General features: G+C 45.0%; 5 protein-coding genes across 5 annotated transcripts; 1 reads left to right on the top strand and 4 right to left on the bottom strand.

Moving 5' to 3' along the window:
* Positions 1 to 4,090: 4,090 nt before the first annotated feature.
* LAJ45_01807 (uncharacterized protein) lies at positions 4,091 to 7,252 on the bottom strand (the record flags this gene model as incomplete). Its single annotated transcript, XM_046111400.1, has 5 exons — positions 4,091 to 4,765; positions 4,819 to 5,694; positions 5,750 to 5,865; positions 5,918 to 6,426; positions 6,546 to 7,252. 5 exons carry the CDS (start codon positions 7,250 to 7,252, stop codon positions 4,091 to 4,093), a joined length of 2,883 nt encoding a protein of 960 aa, XP_045975344.1.
* A 20-nt stretch (positions 7,253 to 7,272) lies between these two features.
* Positions 7,273 to 8,343, bottom strand: LAJ45_01806 (uncharacterized protein; the record flags this gene model as incomplete). The annotated part of the gene is made up of 1 exon (XM_046111399.1): positions 7,273 to 8,343. One exon carries the CDS (start codon positions 8,341 to 8,343, stop codon positions 7,273 to 7,275), a length of 1,071 nt encoding a protein of 356 aa, XP_045975343.1.
* A 2,126-nt stretch (positions 8,344 to 10,469) lies between these two features.
* LAJ45_01805 (uncharacterized protein) lies at positions 10,470 to 11,326 on the bottom strand (the record flags this gene model as incomplete). The annotated part of the gene is made up of 3 exons (XM_046111398.1): positions 10,470 to 10,922; positions 10,989 to 11,173; positions 11,260 to 11,326. The coding sequence occupies 3 exons, from the start codon at positions 11,324 to 11,326 to the stop codon at positions 10,470 to 10,472; spliced, it is 705 nt and encodes a 234-aa protein (XP_045975342.1).
* Positions 11,327 to 15,103: 3,777 nt separating this feature from the next.
* On the top strand, positions 15,104 to 17,648 carry LAJ45_01804 (uncharacterized protein; the record flags this gene model as incomplete). Its single annotated transcript, XM_046111397.1, has 4 exons — positions 15,104 to 15,447; positions 15,544 to 16,204; positions 16,257 to 16,660; positions 16,739 to 17,648. The coding sequence occupies 4 exons, from the start codon at positions 15,104 to 15,106 to the stop codon at positions 17,646 to 17,648; spliced, it is 2,319 nt and encodes a 772-aa protein (XP_045975341.1).
* A 1,353-nt stretch (positions 17,649 to 19,001) lies between these two features.
* On the bottom strand, positions 19,002 to 19,465 carry LAJ45_01803 (uncharacterized protein; the record flags this gene model as incomplete). The annotated part of the gene is made up of 3 exons (XM_046111396.1): positions 19,002 to 19,024; positions 19,083 to 19,264; positions 19,422 to 19,465. The coding sequence occupies 3 exons, from the start codon at positions 19,463 to 19,465 to the stop codon at positions 19,002 to 19,004; spliced, it is 249 nt and encodes an 82-aa protein (XP_045975340.1).
* Between the last annotated feature and the right edge of the window lie 470 nt (positions 19,466 to 19,935).

Here is a 19,935-nt window from a genome sequence, read left to right as displayed (position 1 = left end):
CCATCTTATACCACATAGTCCATGGCACTTCCCACTAGCCACCCAGCTCTCGAGCATGCAGAGACAACTTTTCTGCACTGTTCCCCCCATAACTAATTACCGTTGGACGAACCACTGAGGTATTGACGTCGGTGAAATTACTTGCGTGCCCTCACCTCACGGCTTCGGACATCAACAACGCATATGTTTTGTGCACCCGGTCATGCCCAATTTGAGATGCCACACTGTCTAAATGCGTCATGTTTTCCGAAGAGCATCTAGATTTCACCTAGGCTCTGTCACTGCCCAGTGACCAGGAGTATCGTGCGGGGTACCGATATCTGGGAAATGTGCCAAAAACTGGGGTAGCAAATACTTAATTTCTTGATCGTCACCCCGGCCTTCTGGTTAAGAAGATATACTTCCATGTCTGGAAGGAGCACACTATATTTTACTCGATCAACCCAGGTTTTTACCCGTGTTTAACCAACGGCCGTCGGGAATATGCACTTACAATCCCGAAAGTACCGAAGGGAAATCGGTCGGCTCTTGGTACCCTACCATGTATACTTACAGTTACTCCACGAAGGCACATAAAGGTATGTGCATATACATTAGTACATGTACTTCATATACATACGAGTGGAGAATGTTTACCCATTCAATTGATGGCTAATGACCAAAATCTCGCGGGCTTGGTGCCCGCGAAAGTTGGCAGAAGTCTAGGAGATATATATGTTAGGTTCATGGGTTTAATGGGTTTAATTTCACCCTATCGCTCGAGCGTCTGCCTGCGGCTCTTTATTGTGTGACCTTTACAAAAATAGAATCAAGACTCAAGAGGTGGAAGTGGCATCCCGCAGAAAAGAGAAAAGAGGGGGGAGAGGTCTGGAAATCAGGCACCAGGCGAGGGTGCAATTAATTAAGCTGTGTCGATCAATGTGCAACTTAACTCTCAGGGGTGAGGTCCGTGACAGCCGTGTAACTGCGCAGTGTGCAATGCACACTGCGCAGTTACACGGCTGTCACCAGTGCAACAGACAGTCAGCACGTCCTGGTCGGTGGTACTCTAACAACGGGTGATGGGCCATGATGGGCGCTACTTCCGACCAGGGGAGAAAAAAAGCAAAAGCAATCGGCGGAGAATATTCGGAGGAACTACGAAAAGAACCAGAAAATGCAGTTGCTCAGGGCAAGGATTATTTGTATGGAGTGGCGGTGATCTCTCATACAAATTATCCCTGTTTCCGTCACTTGCATTTTCTGGTTCTTTTCGTGGTAAACGGGTACAACCTTGACCAATTGATTGACGGGATGTCGCGACTTTTCGGTAGCCGATTGATGTGGTGAATCACGGCCAGCAGCGGGATCGTTGTATCCCTTGGACGGATGAAACTCTCAAATTCGCAGCCTGGACCGTGCACGCACTTATTCAGGTAATATTGTTGCTTTTTATGTGCTGTAATAATAATAGAGCCAATCAAAAATCAACGCAAGTTACCAGATATGGCTAGTATCAGCTGAAAGAGGAAGGCTGCGAATTTGAGAGTTTCATCCGTCCAATGGATACATACATGCATATCTACTCTACTCGCAATGTCCTGGCGTTTTTGGACGTGACCAATATTGCATACCATACAAAAATACGCCAAGCTTCTGATTTTTTGGTGTATGCAATAGTGGCCCAGTTTAAAAACGTCAGGACATTGCGAGTAGAGACGCGCTCCAGGACATTATTCGTGGAGAGTTTGGGTTGGCGATGTTGTCTGATCAGCACATACTGAGTCCTACATGATATGTGGATACGAGCGCCTTCTCAGCTGATAAACGGGATGCGCATTGCTTTACCTACATGTACTTGAAATCGCATCATGAGACGATGCATCGTGATTGTTGGAGGTAGTGTATACGCTTACTAGCGTAAGAACTAGAAAATGTATGGAGTGGCGTCGTTCTCATACAAATAATCCCTGTTTCCGTTACTTGCATTTTCTGGTTCTTTTGAGGGTAAGCTGTACCTATCGAACAGCCAGCGCTGTGGCTGTATTGGGACCTAACGCCTACGCAAGTAGTAGAGTACTACTCAAGCACAGAACTTTAAAACACGCTCACCTAACCAGCTAAGCGGTCATTTCAACCCACATACACGGCTATTATTAGCTATCAAAATCGTCATTTCTGATCGGACCGCCGCTCCCAAATCTCATGTCTCGCCGGTTGAGCCTCGCTTGAGTGGACTCATGTCGGGGCTCAACTTCGTAAACTTTGAGGGTTGTTACGGTTACGGGATGAAAAAGACGTTGATCCCCTCTTGATGCCAGTATAATACAATTGCTACATAACCTCAGTACGTATATGATTCTGTCTTCTACTTTACTCCAGGGCACCTATATCACGGCGAATCATGCATATAAAATACGTCTAATACGCGTATAATTATCTGATCAGCCGAACAGTAAATACCTACAATTCACCAGGACAACAAATAAGACATCGACTATCCGGAGCACATACAAAAGAGACTTAGATCAACAATAACAACTACGTTAGAGTATCTAAAATCCACACGAACACACGTTACTAAATGAGCATGACACACTCACATTTGGTATGACGAGCGCTACCTTAAATATACAAGTATCCGCGGCTGAAGACTAATCAACCTTAGTTACATGAATATTCCATGCCAGCGTGCTAATAGCGTGACCTCCACGCAGAGACACCTTACACATGTAGTTGTTCCACAAAATCTTATAAACCCGTTATTCCAGAACACAACACCCTTTTTTGTGTCTTTAATACACGCCGCTATTCTTCTCTCCTTCGGCCAGGACTGAATTCCAAATAATAGTTCAAACTCCAACCCTACAAGCTTGAAAACTATATAAAATGTCAAAACAAGTATATACATGTAGCTATAACCAAGTCCCTATCAAAGGTCAGATGGTGATCCAATGTATAGATCGAAGCGGGTTTCTAGAATCCTATAACTTCATACAGCTGGGCGCTAACTAATCCTGTTTCCTAGAAATTTGTGTTATAGCGCCTAGCTAGGTTTATGAGTATTCAACTCTACACCCAGACCGACAGAATCAACATTCAAAGAGCATCTTTGGTTGGCCTAACCTCTGCTGAGGTGTAAAGGATTTTCATGCATTACCTATCATGCAGTGGTACCTACCATAGTCCACGAGGTTATTTGACTGGGAAAGCCGAGGACTAGAAGAACTTATCAGATCAAGGTGGGCAATACTACATGCGATCCCCCGTGGAAAATCTGTCTCCTCTTTGTGACAGAACAGGAGAACCTTACTTGAGTTCACTATGTATTTAATATACTTAGCTATTGGTCGTATATGGTATATATAGCATAGACTAAAATCCTGAGAACGCGCTGATATATAAGATGCCATTTACATATATGTGCCTGCATTTTACATGGTAATGTGTACACCTTGGCCAGGACTCAGTATCACGTGAATCGATGTATATAGAGCTCCCAAAATGAGCAACCACCACTAAACAAAATTTTGTTACTACATTATTATGGTTATGATTTGGAACCAAGTATCTTGATTTACTGACACAATAGATGGAACTCATCAATGTATACTTGGCATAATGATATTGTTTCCTATAGACCTCACCGAATTTCAGCGGGAGCCAGCAGCACACTCATGTTGAAATTTGAAATCTTTGTAGCTGAACAGATTCATTCATTTTATATGTAGCTATTATTAAAAGATATAGGTATGAACCTATATATTCGAAAGTAAAATAATGCCCGAAAGCAAAGCTACTACTCTTTTAACATACGAGATTGATCTCATACGCTAAGATTTTAAGACAAAGCCATTTCTGCTAGCGCAATTAAAGCATACAGAAATATTTCATACTTCCACTGGCTTGAAGGACTAGAGAACCCTGATATACCAGCTCGGGGCAAGTGACTCAAAATAGGAGTATAAAAAGGACAGAAGTATATGTTGACCAACTCCCAACTGATGTTCAAATCGAAAGAGAAAGATGTAGTTTTGGAAATTATCAAAAGGGAGTCATACTTTTTTAATATACCAAACTTCGGCGGCGCCTTCTCTCGCTGATAATCTGCTCAAATCTCCCATCTCAGTTTTACCTCAACATTCTCTTGTTTGTAATTCATCAGCGGTACCTCATAATCTGCCAACAGCAAACGTATTTTCCCACTGGCGGTGATCGCCATCAGTTCTGATGTTTCACTTAACAGTTCCCTCTGAAACGTTTCGACCAGTTCCTGGATAGAACTTACAGGGATTAATGGAATCCCAGATAAAGTGGCGGACTGTCCTCCCATAACTGTTTCTTTAGAATGCTCCTGGCTAGTGAGGGCAGCAATAACTTTGCCTGCGAGCACTAACTCCATATCAACAGAATCCAAGGTGAGAACTACGTCAAATGGGTTTTTGAGACTAATTCTAGCCATCACGTTGTGTTCACCAATAATCAGATCGATAGAATCGAATAGACGGTAGCTGGGGGAAATCCATTCGGCTCCAACTTCAAGTCCATTAAATCCCATAACTTCGTGGCTGGATGTCGTGCGTAGATTCAAATCATTTCGGCCACCAGTCATAAAGTTGGAAAGAAATTCTGCCAGCTCTGAGGCATTGCAATGGGGGGCTGCAAGGTCAAAATTTCCCGTGACATTATTGGATCCATAATTCAAGGCCAATTTCTCGATACTGATGGTTCCAATACATCCGGTTGAATTCTTCGTTTGGACAACATCGAACACAGTGTCCCCGAGCTAAAACCTCAATTAGCATTTTGCATAGGAATCATGAAGAGTGTGAAACTCACATCCACAAACATATCAGACGGGTTCTGTATTTGCAATGTGACGGTCCAAATATTTCCTATCACTGTCTCGTTCGAGATTATCACCTTACTTTTACCACCGCCATCGAGACCATGAAGGCCCTTCATTTGCCAAATATGATTTTCAACCTTGATTCCAGAAATCCTCCCTTCTCCATATGGGGTTTCCAAGTCGGCAGCCATGCTGCCGCTAACCTTGAGGGACAAAGTTTCTGCTTTGATAAAATCAGGCATAAAAACGGTTTTAAGGACATTTTCTTCGATGATGCTACTATTTGAGCCTACAAGACTGCTGTTAAAAGTATGAATCCCGGATAAGACGGTATGATCATGGGAATTCATTGTACTCTCAATGCGCAGAAAACCTGCGCCATTGGGGGACAATGAGATATCCAGAAAGTAGCCTACACCCCGAACAGTAATAAGGAAATCTTCAGACTCGAAAGGTAATTTTAACTTGCACTCGATGCTACCCCGTTTTAATTTTGTCTTTCCATCCGGAGTCATTGTTAGGAGTATGCTGGTGTTGAAGGTACTGAAAATCTGCTCATTCATAGCCACTGGTAGATCTTTGTCGAAGAGCTGGATAATCGGTTGTAACCATTCGATACCAGTGCCATCAACAGTTGTGTTTCTTCCGTTTAGATGTAAAAGTTTCTCTCTGGTTGGTCCGGCCTCCACCAAAGTAATTGAAGAAATCAATTCTCCAAGGAGAGTTTTATTGCTTCGAAAGATGTCTCTATCAAAAAGCGAAGATGAAAGATGCGCATGATTATATCCAGGAAATATTGCCATTGAAGAAATTTTGGCATCGCCAATTGGGAGGTCGCCGAGAAAAAGGTCGAAATCGACAGTCCCCTGTTATTAAGATGAATCGACGCTGAAGCTAAAGGATTAGGTGACTTTAACTTACCATATTCATTGTCACGATAGATGGGTTAAACCAAGAAATATTAGCATCAATAAATCCTTTCTGGGGCTGAAGAAACTTGTATGAGTCGATTTTAAGGTCTTGAAACCCACCCATGGCTATAACGACTAATTAGCAAGAATAGTGGAGCCCGAAAAGCTAAATACTTACAATATATATTAACTTCTTTCTGTATATCCACCCAAGTTACGAACCCTCGGGCCTGTACTCGAACATCGCCTCGAATGACTGAGCGCATTCCTGTCTCATTACTATAAGCCCCCCAGACCAATATCTCAACCATTTCTCTAGGTCTCCAGAAGCCAGGCTCTGTGGCATCATTATTACCGTCGCTTTCATCATCATCAGCTGCTTCTGATGTAAGGACCATATCCCCATTGCCTTTGGAGAAACTGAGGTCTTTGTACAAATGAAGCTCTCCTATGGGCGTGTATCTATGGCCCCTGTATAATTCGGATTTATTTTTACTATCTTCTTTCTTTGAATGATAAAAGTCGTAATTGTAATCATTATCGGACTCTAAACTGAACGATGCGGGGTTGATATTTACACGCGTCCCCGCGTTTGAAATTACCTTGAAGTCAAGTGTGACCGTAGTATAATTATACGAAATATCGCTGATATGAAGTGCTGCGACTTCAAAGGTGGCTCTACCGGCCCTGTCCCTCATAATATTAGGGATTATAACAAGGAGTCTAGAGCTTATTAGCTGATGTACATACCCCCAAAATTAAGAAAAGTTGAAAACATCAGCAGGGAACAAATGTAAAATACTTACAACAGGATCATTGACAACAATACGGAAACCACAACGGTCACCACGCTTACAAGCTTCCAGTTCTCGACCAGATATTGCACTACATCACGCTTGAATCTTATAAAAAGGGTTTGCATGAACCATTCCGTTCTTACGCGCTGAATAGGCCTCACAGGCTCTGTATGGAAGTTTGGCGCTATCGCAGAGCTAGAGGCTGATATGGGCTCAATTTCAACCATCTCGTAAATACCATCTGCACCAAGATATTGGTGATCTCGCCGTGAGCCCGGGTGAGGGCTCTCACCCGAATTGTCGGGGAGACGGATCAAACCTCTTGAACTCCTTTTTCCTAAAAATGAAGGACGGCCACTCAACGGACGACGTTTAATAACCCCCTTAGCTCGGTTATGAGTGTCTTCTTGGCTCTCTTGGTATGGATCTCCATCATAGTTGCCATCAGTATCATTTTCCACTGCGTGTTCGTTATCACCAGACGACAATTCCAATCGAATATTGAGAGACCGTGAGCCTGTATTGGCATTCCCCTCTGCTTTTTCGGGTCGCTTCGAGGGCCCACCTAAGTTGCCACTGTCGTTCGAACTATTGGAATATCTATTCAAATATGTGGGGTAATTATTGAATGGAGACCGCCTATTCGATGCGCCCTGGTAATAGTTACTTGGGCCTGGCTGTCCAACTTTATCATGTTTTCCCAAGAGATCTTTCATGACGTTATAGCTCGTCGGAGCTAATAAGGATTCTTGAGGAGCCGGAGATTTCCCTTTGATATCTTTGTTGCCTGGCGGGGAGGGGGCGGTGTCAGTGGTGGTGGCCCAGGGTTCTGTCCACTAGGTGCGTAGAGCTCTGGAGCTCCAACTGTGCTAGTAACAGAAGACCGCGGAGATGGCTGGGGTGGACATAAAATGCACCCTTCATAATGTCTATCTCTTGGTATTTCTTCAAGGCCCTTCTCTTCCAGGTTGACGGTCTTTGTCGCTTTTTTCCAGCTCGTAAAAAACCCGTTCTTACCAAGAATTTTGAACCGAGAACTTTTCTCTGCCACTGCTAAGTTCTCCGGAATAGCGACGTTAGAGACTGGTTCATGGATCGATGATCTATGAGGATAGTTGTTTGTTTGATCTTGAGACCTTTCCCTTAGTGATTCGTTAACAGTATCCGGAACATATTCGCCACTAGAAGGGCTGGAGGTTGAGGTTGGTTGTTTTCTATGACCATACGCAAGACCATGGCTGATGTCTTCTGCAAGATCATCAGATTCGTATTCGCATCCAGTTAGGGAACTCCCTTCACGGTCATCGTCTTCCTCCCTGGTACTTTCCTTTGGGTCCTTAATACAGCCAGTTTCTCTAGGCCATGCATAGTTGACGTTCTCATGGCTACTCAGATGTCGATTGGGCTTTTTAAAAACCTTCAAACCTGCAACAGATCTGGGTGGGGATACTGGAAGTGCTAGAGGTACTGACGGCACCGGTGTATTTTCGTCCTGTCGATCATCCGTGTTACCAGCGTCACGTCTTGGAGTCCCAACGCCATGGTTCCCTGCCGTCTGTGCGAATTCCAGGGTTTTACCACCGTACTGGAGACGTTTAAGTCCTCCACTCAGTCGTGGTATCCATACCTCTCCTCCGAGAGAGTCTGTTCCGGAGAGTGGGCTATCTGGCAGAAGCACAGACTCACTCCGCGAATTGCGTGACTTAGTCTCTACCAAAGAGTCTCTATGGTCGTAAGTGGTAGGTGTTGACGGTGCAGATGTGGGGTCAATGATTGGACTCCCCATTTGGGGCTGATCTGGTGCCATTTTGAATGAAAATTATCTGTACGATTTTTCAAACTGAACGAAGAGTTAGATAAATAGTCAGAGTGACGTTTGTAGAAAAATGTGAATTTCTAGTTAGAAATGTGCTGTAATTTGGATGATAAGAAGAACAAATTGTAAGGCTTAATAGAATAAAATGATAACTTGACGAATTTTATTTTTGGGTAGTAAATTTGGGGAAATTGAGCTGAAAGGGCAGGATATGAAGGAATTATTAGGTTTAAAATAAACTGACAGATTTTCTAGATGGTAATCTCGATGATTATCGTATTTTTGATGAATAATTATGGATGCCCGCTGATGGATGGTGGATGATGGGTAAAAGACGAAAATGTGGAGATTTGGAGATGTGGGGAGGTCAGTGGTTGGTGAAATGTGTGATGTGGGAGGTGAGAGGGTGATGATGGGGTAGTAAATGTGAGAGGGCATAAGAGGATACATTACATCAGACGATAGAAAAGGAATTGGATCACACTAGTGATTTGGATTTTCGGGTAAAGGTACGGAATATGGAATTCTAGATACGCTAATGGGCGGGCTAGTTGATGTGGGCAGTGGACGGGCTGCTAGAAAAGCTACTGGCTAAGCTATCCAAAAAGTCGGCTACATGTATTAAATTTCAGTCATAAAATCATAAATTGTAAGTACATTTATGAACATACATGTATCGTACGAGATCATTGGGATCTAGCAGGGCATGTATCCATGTGCATGGCCAGACTCCTTATTCTATATTCCTACTACATGTATGTATTCATTATTTAGGTGTTTAAAGCTCCAAAGGAGAATAGTAATATTCTTCTCGACATTACTCGAACATGTACGTACAACAAACATAAACATCGCTGGCCTCATTCCAATATTATCTCTAATTACGACACTCTCATGATGGGTCCGCATTTAAATCAAGGGAAGGACAATCACTACTGTTATCCAAACAACTCGCTTCGTATCCGTTCTTCATATAACGCGGTTAATTAGGAATAGTATCTAAAGCTTCCTTATTCCCGGCTGTGCTTCTCATTGGCTATTACTTCCGTCATGAAACATGATTCGGCATTAATGAAAGGGTTATTATCAATAGGCACCTAGGCAACTAAATACAGTTTAACTTCGTAACAGCAACTTAAACTACAGTGGAGTTAATAGTAGTACTAGTTCCCAAGTGGCGCTTCTCGCTTGGTAAAAATAGCTCATATATTTGCACTGCGTGCGAAGATAAATACAAACAATCTTTAATTATGAGCAGTAAGCACGAGACCCACGCGCCGAACACACATGCATCGCACACAAATACATGTAATCTCTCCGTATTCAATTACATGAATCTGCTAGAAATATGCCGTTTCATGATCAATCAGGCACGGCCATCCCTTGGTGTAACCCGCAATTGCATATTGATCGATCCGGCACGGATTATGAAATCACTTGTTATTATCACACAAGGAATTACAAGCCTATATATGATACGGCTAAATATTTTTAATTCTTCTTAGTTAATCGTGCAATCAGTTTGCTGAATTCTGTACTTCCTCTCTAGATCTATGATCATCGCGACCTATATATATCTTTATCTCCTAATACGTCTCTTCTATAAATAAATCACATTCATCATTCATTGATTCAATTAGTACTCTACTCATCTAGCCAGCACCAAGTAGGGATTAGGGGTGAATTGGATCAATGACACAGGCGGGGAAAATATCATGTGTTTAATCGTAAGTATATCATGATAACGATCGTAAGATAGAACAAATGAGCGACAGCCAGTCATATTTTCGCCAATAGGTTTTAACTAAAGCTTAGCTATCTGTACATATAAACCTCTCCCGAGCCGCTATTCTTCGTCTCAGGAATAACATACATGATATCGTACTGTCCAATAGAATCCTCCCAATACCGTACCATACATACCGTACACCCAAAGCAAAACAAACGGAAAAAAGTGCGACCAAAGCAAAGATGTCCCAATCAATCAACCAAGCAAACAATCCCCCTCCCATACTTGCAACACAAACTTTTGTGCGTGAAACCCCCTCTCGATTATTCTTCATAATCGTTTCTATTTACCTGCCTACCTCCATGTACACACCCCGGGCGACTCATATTTAAGCCGTCTTTTTCCAGATGGCCTGGAGCCCGATCAAAGAGCTGACAGTTCCTGCCATTCCTACAATACCATCATCCAATGCAACATATCCCAATGCGCTGGCCGGGATAGTCACGTCGCATACATCCGATATCATTTGGGTAACCGTCGCCTGTCTTTCTTTGACTAATTTTTCTCCTTCCACCTTTCCCTCTGCAATCGTTTTCACGATTCCTCTCTCCCTCTCACGAAGCGTATACAGGGTGTATGCCCCACCAACAAGCGAGAATATTAGACCCACGAACCAGGCCCGGTATGCTTCTGCGGCTAGCTTCTTGCCAGCGGTAAACTTATAGATTCCACTGCTATCGAGGAACGAGAGTGAATCAAATGTGAGGTAGGTGAAGTATCCAAGCTGACGGCCAACAGCGCAGTAGCGGAGGACAGGGTCTAGGGATTTATTGTCCATAGCCTTTGTTATCACATAGCTATCAGCTCAACTAGCTCGTTACTTGCCACGGCACCTATTATATCATACCTGGGATGCAGCTTTAAAATGCTCGATGTTTTTTCCAATACGCATCACCTTTCTTGTCGAGGCAAACTGCTTTTTGATCGCCTCGAACGGAGCGATGACATCCATTTTATACCCCTTCCTAAGGAGATAGAAAGAGAGGAAGCGCGCTAGGTACTGCAACGTCCTCAACGCCTTATCACGACCAGCTATTTTCCTCCCACACCGTCGTCAGCTTACATGATGATATCTTAATACTGGGCTTCAGTCCCAGACTAGACAGGATTGAAGTTACCGGTCGATGAGACGAAGCGGATGTAGTGCGCAACCGTGGGGTGGTAGACGAGCGAATCTGCGACCATTTTGAAAGTTGTTGTGAGGAGAGTTTGGCGATGTGGTTCTGTTGAAACTTGGTAGAATGCGAAGGCTAACTTGAGCTCTGATTCACACTGTGGGCAGATAAGTGACTGGATCTGTATGTATAGAGACGATCTCCTTTACGAAAGAAAGCAACCACTGGAGGAACAGAAGCTGGATGGTCTTGGTGGGGATGTTAACAATGAAGTTAGGAGGAGGTGAAGTGGAGGGTTTGTCTGGAAACCCGGAAGAGAGCAATGAATCGTGGGTTGATGTGGTTGGAAGTCTTCGCACGTGAAGCTGCCACAGCCATACAAATTGTGGGGATAACCCGAGGAAGCAGCATTTCTTGGCAAGGCGTGTGAACGAGCTTCGGAGGGGGACAACCGCCGAGACACTTTATCCGAGACCTTAACACTGATGATATCCGTGGTGGGCCGAGGTACAGAAAGTGATCGCGAGAACTTGAGAGAGCTGCACTACATGTACCTAAATTGCACGCAGTTGGATTACTCTGGAGTATCTCGTACTCTGTATAATAAATTACCATGTCAAGGCAAGCAAAGGTAGAGTAATAACTACGGTGTAGTAATAGGTATTGCGATTGTGGCAGATCTGAGCTGAGTGTTTGAGTGTTTGAGTGCTCGGTTACATGCATCACGTGTATGTATACTCACGGTCAATCACTCGTCCTGCGACGTCCACGTTATCTCAAGTGCGGCGATCAAGGTCCTGCATGCATGTTTGGTGAATCCTGTGCTAGCGAAAATGTGGGAAATGATTTTTCAGCAACCTTTTTTCGCAGCGAAAAAGATTGTTCCGACATTACCCCGGTATGGACTGGGGTTTCTATGCGAATCCATAATATGGTCCGATAATGAGTTTGCATCAGAACGTTCCAGATTTTGACGTGTTCAAAACATCCATTTGAGCTCCTCTTAATTCTTAAATGTTAACACATCACAAAAACAACGTGTTGGCCGAAATGTCTCTGGAATCTGCACACCTACGCTGTTATGACTGATTGAGCTGCTCACGTACTATGTTCATAAGGTCAAGAGTATGTTTTTGTTCATAAATCTTTTTATTTTCTTTCTATCGTATAGTTAAATCGCATTTATAGATGCATGTAGACAATTAAAGATATATATATGGAATGGACCTGTCAGACGTCCATCCCCACCCACCCCCATCTCCAGCTCCCCGAAGGAAACAGGTGAAGACAAGGGTCGAGATCATAGCCACCACCGCCGAAGCAGAGGCAAAAAAGGCATCACTCTTGGATGGGGAGGATAAACCTCATCCCCCAGGTTGGAGATTCTGTGGCTCTGGTAAAGAGTTCAGAAGAGGCGATTTACTATAGAAATGATCCTATGAAGTAAAATCGCATAGTGAGGGAAGAGGGACGCGGGGGGAGGGTCAATTTATAGCCCTGAAGAGGCCCCTAGCGCGTCGGCCAAAATGTCGCCTTATGCGGCTTGGTGTGACTTGGCTCGCGAAAATTTTCAATAGTGGTTGACTAATACAAGTATTAGTCGCCAAGCAAATATTCCAAGAATACATATACGCCAACCGTCACTCGATCAATGCGCATGCTAGATTGAGTTTATATAACAGAAGAGTAAATATCATAATATTCATGAATTCTTTATTCTACGGTCTCATCTATGATCCGTGAACACGGTTTGGGTTATCTCTTATAGCATGCGATGCATGCCTGCCTAATTACAGTATGGCACCGCAGTACTACCAGTTACGTACCGTGACTTTTGTTTCCACCTCTACTCGAGCGTAGAAGCCTTCTTCCATCCACTGGTAGTTAAGATACCCTAAGGATTGGCGAATGGATCGAGTGACTTAAAGATCTGAGTATGTATATGTATGCTGACCGAAGATTGAGAATGTATATGGATAGTGGAAATATATATACCCACCATCAACCACTACTACAAGTGGCCGCAATAAATAAACAAACCAAACTACAGCACATATAAATTTACCCGTAAGCAAGCGGGGCTATGAATTTAGGCCAAAGACTCGATATACGCATACTTTGATTTCCACCGATATACTATATCGGTGTTACGCTTTCTCGAAACCTTAAGAATATAACATTAAATGAGTTGATATACACATGCACATGATGTATATTACTCATGTTAAGAGTGAGGGAATGAAAGACTCGGAAACTGCGTAGTATCTGGAAATTGGGTTAATAATACCATCTCACTAGGGCCCACGTCCCCACTTATAAAAGTTGATAACCACAAATTCGTATAGAAAATGATACATCTACTAAAGTCTTGTTTTGACTACATGTATACAACCACAAATATGAGGTCGAAATGATCTCTCATTCCACACCATGTCGTTAGTGCATTTCGTATAAGCCTTTCCTCATCGACAGGCTTAGGTGTAGGTCTGGTATTACAGCGTTAATACTAGAGAAACGGCGAGTTGCAAAAGGTGAGTATATGAATCTTCGATATAATGTATATAACGCACGATGAATCGGGCCCTATATCATCACCCTATACTGGCAAAAGGAGTCCTCATTCCCAATTATTTAAATACCAGGTAATAAGAGTAAAAGAGAGCACTCGATCTATTTGGGCGAGCTAGAATAGATTGACAAAATTAACTTGATATGTAGCATATTTTGGAAAATGGCGTATGAGCAGTAGTTCTTATCCGCTATTCTAGGAGAGAATAACATAAACAATCTATTTTGACCAGTGATCTCGGAAGGTTGAAGAATTTCCTGGGTGTATTTGATATATGGAAATATAGCCATGCAATGTTAGACTTAATCAACATATTGACATACTCTTGGAATTCGTATGTATATACTTCGCTGACTAAACATCGGAATAACCTCCGGCATCGCACCCGTACCCCGCGCGGTTTTTTTATTTATCCTCGGGATCACCTGTCCAGCTTGTCATTTTATCTTTAATACCCAGGGACGACCATCCCTCCAGGAGAGCACATCCCTCACGAACACATATTCTCCCTTTTGAACCAGACAACAAGTTTTTCTCCCTCGATTGATAATAAGACGAATGTCTTATCAATGTACGACAATTCTCTGGCCAAGGTTACCGCTGCATGATTGGTGAGATACCACCCCAGTCCTATACTGTAACATTGATAATTCTGACAAATGCCTCGCGGAATCAGGTCCTAACTTCCGTGTGTAGTTGCCACCTCCTGGACTTTTGAGCTGCAAAGGGGCCATGGAGGGCTGGAGCACTTCCACCCACAGCTCTTTAGATGTCCCTTCTGTTGGGCCAGTTGTTTGTTTAGTGATATTTCATGAAGTACCAATCGATAGAGTCTTGGCACCCACCGCGGGTTACAACAACCGGAAGATTTCTAGGTCCCAAACATCATCTTCAACCAGGATGTAGAAACATGTCTGCTTGAAGTGATTTCGAAACAGCCTCAGATAGATCAAAAATCAAAGCTTGATAGGGACAAAGGGGGCAAAGTCTCTTTATTTTCTGGGGGTTGTGCTACCCGGGGTCTCGGCATGGGGAAACTTTAATACAAGGCTACGCGATGCCGCATTCAGGAACAGCGCGGACCTCCCGGCCACGGGGTGAAAAAAGCGGGGAGCGGGGAATGTCGGCTTTTAAACTGAGCTCCAACGCGCTAGGTTGACCTCTATCACACGTCTACCGACTTCAGTGGTCAATTGAGCGAGTCCCGATATCACCCTTACAGATCGCTTCCCTGCCCGGTACAGCATCAAAAACAAGACTGCTATCTTCTTTGATCAGATGGATCCACGTTATTATTCAACGCCGACCGCCCCCGAAGGATCCCTTCCTCCTCCTCCTCCCCCTCCTCCACCACCACCTCCTCCTATTGAGCAGCAGCAGCAGCAGCAGCAACAGCAGCAGCAGCAACAGCAGCAGCAGCAACAGCAGCAGCCAGGAACAAAACGCCCTCATGCCTCCGCGGTAAAGTCAAGATCTGCATCTAGCTATCCACGAAAAAGAGCTGTCAGCGCGTGCCTTGTGTGTCGCGGCAGAAAGACGAAATGTGACAACCAGCGCCCACAGTGCGGGTTCTGCCGACAGAATGGTGCCGAATGTGTTTATGAGGCCGAGAAGCTTGCTACGTATGGAAACCAACTTCTTCAAACTGATTGAGATTTACGTGTGAGCTCCCAAGCATGGTACATTTAGTGTTGACGACTTGTATTTTTTCCCTTCAGATTCGACGCGGCTTCTCTGGCCATTTTGGACAGACTCTCGAGGATAGAAGCGCTGCTAGATGTTCCAGCAAACAACCAACCTACGAGTCACCCTTCGCCCCATGCATCATCTACGAGCGGAGGTGCTGTGATGCCGAGTACTGCGACCACTATAAGGACGCATTCACCTGGACTCAGGGGCTCAGATCACCCAGCAGAGGCGTCGGGGGTATTTCCTATCTCTATATCAACAGCTGCGGCGTCGAGGGTAGAAAATGTTTTACAATGGCCCGTCTTCCAGGGAAAGATATCCACAGAAGATATCTTGGCACCTGTTTTCGCGAACAAAGGAGATGACTCGGATGATGAAGATTCCGATGATGGGGAGGCACAAGGCTGGGGCAATGATTACCGACCCGATAGACATTCGATGGAGCATCAGAACGGACAGCATGAGCATCAGGATGGGGATGATTATAGTCCTAGCACCAAAAAGGGGCCGATGTATATCGATGAAAAGGTTTTACTACAAACCCGGGGGGAGATTGCCATTCTGGTTAAGAGATTCTTCCGAAACGTACACACGAAAAACCCCATCTTGGATTCAAGCGAACTGGAAAAGTACGCCAACCATGTCGAGCGTGTTGGGGAATTTGGCTGGACTGGGAAGGCTTGTTTACTTGTGAGTTCAGCATACTGCTTTCGTCTGATGGTTGGTCCTAACAAGTTCACAGCTTCTAGTTTGCGCCCTGGGATCTCTATCAGCGTCATATAACCCGAAATCAATGCCTCGTATGTCAGAGACACCCACAGCTCGGACGGTATTCCCTTCTGCAGAGATCAGTCAACGCTATTTTGCGGCCGCCAAGAAACGACTGGGGATCGTGATGTCGTCGAACCAGCTTGTCGCCGTGCAGTGCCTATTCTTGACGGGAATATACCACATGTACACTTTCCATCAATTTGCGGCTTGGAAAATGTTCAACGCCGCTTCTGTTTCTTGCGAGGGGTATCTGCACCGCAAGGAGAAGGCCAAGATCGCTGAAGCAAGCTACGGAGCGCCATCAATGTTTTCGTTAAGCGAGCCAACGCGACACCTGGAACAAAGGATATATTGGAGTTGTCTCAAATCAGAACTGTGCATACCCTTCCCTTTCAGTTTCCTTTTTTTTAAAAAAAATTTTCAGCAGAGCTAATTCTATCTTCGCCCTTCAAGCGAACTATGTGCAGAACTCGACATCTCCCATTCAGGCCTCAATGAAATCGAATATCCGCACGCATTCCCTTCTCCGCCCCGAGAGATTTCAACATCTCAGGCGTTCCAATCCTCAAACTCGTTTTTTGAGCAACCCCGCAGCGCCTATGCCACCGAGGACCGGGCATCGGAAGAACAGTTGGAAGACCAAAAGACCTGGTTCTATTATTTGGCGGAAATTGCGCTCCGAAAAGTCGAGATCCGAATGTCGTTAACATTCAGGCAGCGCACGCCACGATCAGCAGGGAACCATGACGGGACATCGACGTCGACCTCTACAGGCGAGGATGAGACCACAACTCAGCCAACCATAGATGAACTCCTACACACAGCCAACGAATTCGAGTTGCAGCTCGACCTCTGGTTAACCTGTCTTCCCCAGATCCTCAAGTTCCCGTCGGATCCCAGCCTGCCCTGTGGAGATGAAAGGTTGCAGTACCTGCGGCAGAGGTATTGGTGGAATCTGTCGCGCGTGTATCGGCCGTTTATCTACTACCTCCTCCACGCACCGCACGCACGGCACCACTGTAGGTACCACAAGATGCTGGATTATGCGAATAAGGGGTTGGAGATTGATATTAATTTCATCCTGTCCAACGTGATAATGCACCGGCACCACGGAGCGTGGTTGACGTTGAGAGCGTTGACAAGCAACAGCGTGATAATCCTGGCGGTGAAGAAGCTCAGGGTGCTGGAGCCCATGCCGTATAAATGGGGCGAGGCGATCACTCTGGCCAAGAGCTGCTTATCGTACTGGGAGAGCGAGGTGCGGGACGCGGGGAAGCTGAAGGAGGCAATCGAGAAGGTCGAGGTTAATATCCCGGAGAGAATACCGGAGAGATGGAACGGGAACGAATTGACGAATCAATGATCAACGAATACGTGGGACGGGGCGGTTGGGCCAATTTCATTAGGTTTTTTCCTTTCATATTGCAAGTTTATCTTGTACGCACATGGGGATGGGGGCGGGGCGGGGCGTTCAGGATTTTTTGTAGTGTTTGGGTGATTCTGTTTTTCTTCTTCGTTTTGTTCTTCATCTTCTTCTCTTTCTGGCATCTAGGTCATTTGATTTTTGGTCCCGAGAGGGGGGCAGAGCTTCATTTACGAGAAAATCCCTTTTAATGATGATGTATAAGTACCTAAGTAGTGATGACATGTATTGTCTTTTTTTCTCTCTTTTCTTATTTTCACTTCTTTCCTTCATACCAAACATTGTTCTTTTCCTCATGATTGGAAACAAAGAATACATACATATAGGTAGTCCAATTAAATCGAGGTAATCCGCACTGAACAAGAAAGAACTCGGACTGGGGGGTGGCTCATGCCGCGTAAGCCGGCCGGCCATATCAAGCATATCAAGCTTAAACTTCCCTGATCTTCCCCCCCACGGTCTCGCCATTGATGTCGAACGGGAGTTCCGTCTAGGTTTGCTTATCCCATTTTCATTTCATTTCATTTCACTATCAGCGCAGTCCGGTCCGGTCCAGTTTCCCATCTGATCCAGTCATAGAGTTTTCAATATGTTTGACCCCCAAGTAAAGTAACACCTTCAAAGGGTTCCAGAAGCTCCCTTCTCTTGGCACTCTGCCTCTTGGAGATGCCCAATCCAGGAAGTCTTGCTACATTTAGTCTGGTCTGGCTGTGTTGTTGTGTGTGTTCCTGCATGATTGCAGATATGCACGAACGGACTGGTTGTCACTTGTCACCCATCCACATCCCATCGGCATCTCCATCCATCTTGCATCCACGGCCCATGGAAGGGATGGTTTCGGATGTGATGGATGTGATGTGATGGGGATGTTGTGATGAGGATGGGGATGGGGGGATGGGGGGATGAGAAGGGGGATGGGCCACCGACATCCCGATGGTCTACTCGGGGCAGGTAACAAGAACCTGAACATAAAAACGCACTAGCAGGGGTCAAAGTGGTTGCTACCAGAAAAACGATGTTCAGGTTCTTCATGCCTGCCCCGAGTAGCTCGTTTACCCGCACAGTTCGGGGTGAATGTGGGATACTGCTAACTCCATGTAGTCTGAGAGTGGGAATCTGGAGCATGTCAACTCTCGGGTACTGCTCCATTGTAGCACCAGTATTGAAACTGTAGGTACTCTGTGTGTGTTTGAGGATGTCTAAATCTCCGCTCATTCAGATAATTTCGATTATTATTTATTATTATTGTTGTGATTGTGGTTGTTTTCGAATCCGCGGGTTAGGTAAAGGTGATTATCGACAATCATGTACGTAGCCTGCGCCGCATCCATCATGACCCTTGTTCATCTCCGCCAAACAGGCCAGGGCGGTTACCTATCCGGCCGCGATGTTTCCGACCTTGAAGCTCAGTTGAAGACTTGAAGTAGTAACAGAGAAGAGCAAGTAAGCGGGACTCGGCAAGCCCAAGAGTCAAGACCAGTCCAGTCCCAGCCACCCGAGAGAGCAAGTGAATCCTGTCTGGGGGGCCTGGCTTTGTCGTCGACGTCTGTGTTGTACTGTGTTGTTGCTGATGTCTGCCCAGCCCTAGCTGCCTGTACATACATGTAGCTGCTGCCTGCCTGTAGACAGCGGTGATTACGAGGATGAGAACCCCCCCCCCTCCATCCCCTAGATCGCATCGTGCCTTGCAGGGTAACTAAACCCCCCTCTCACCCGTGGTTGACTTCGCGCCGGTTTGAGATTTGGTGCTGCGTCATTTTCGTGCAACGGCCGGCATCTGGGCAGGTTTTTGTTTGTGCAGGGGGAAGGGAAGGGAAAGGGTGGGTTTTCTTTTACCAGCCCTCTGATTTTTTTTGGGAAGCTGGGCGCGGCGCGGTGATGGAAAAAAATAGATATATATGGTGAGGGTTGCGCGCGGGGTTTGTATTTTCGTTTTTTTTTTTTGGTGTGTTGACGCTTTTGACGAAGTGGTGTGTAAACGTTTCTTGCTACGAATAATCGGACGAACGAAGGACGAAAGACGAAAGACGTGCTACAGCTACGACGAACGCTTTATTATTACGAGAACGTGCTACTGAGACGAAGAACGTGATACTATTACGAAGAACGTATTGTTACTACGAAGAACGTTTTACTACGAAGAACGTATTGCTACTACGAAGAACGTGATAACGTTACGAAGCACGCACTGCAGTTACGAAGAACACACCACTGAGACGAAGAACGC

Source organism: Morchella importuna, assembly GCF_003444635.1.
Source record: "Morchella importuna strain M04M26 chromosome Unknown Morimp01GS003, whole genome shotgun sequence".
Lineage (NCBI taxonomy): Eukaryota > Fungi > Ascomycota > Pezizomycetes > Pezizales > Morchellaceae > Morchella > Morchella importuna.
The sequence above is the reverse complement of the archived record's forward strand: the minus strand, read 5'-3'. Positions and strand labels throughout refer to the sequence as shown.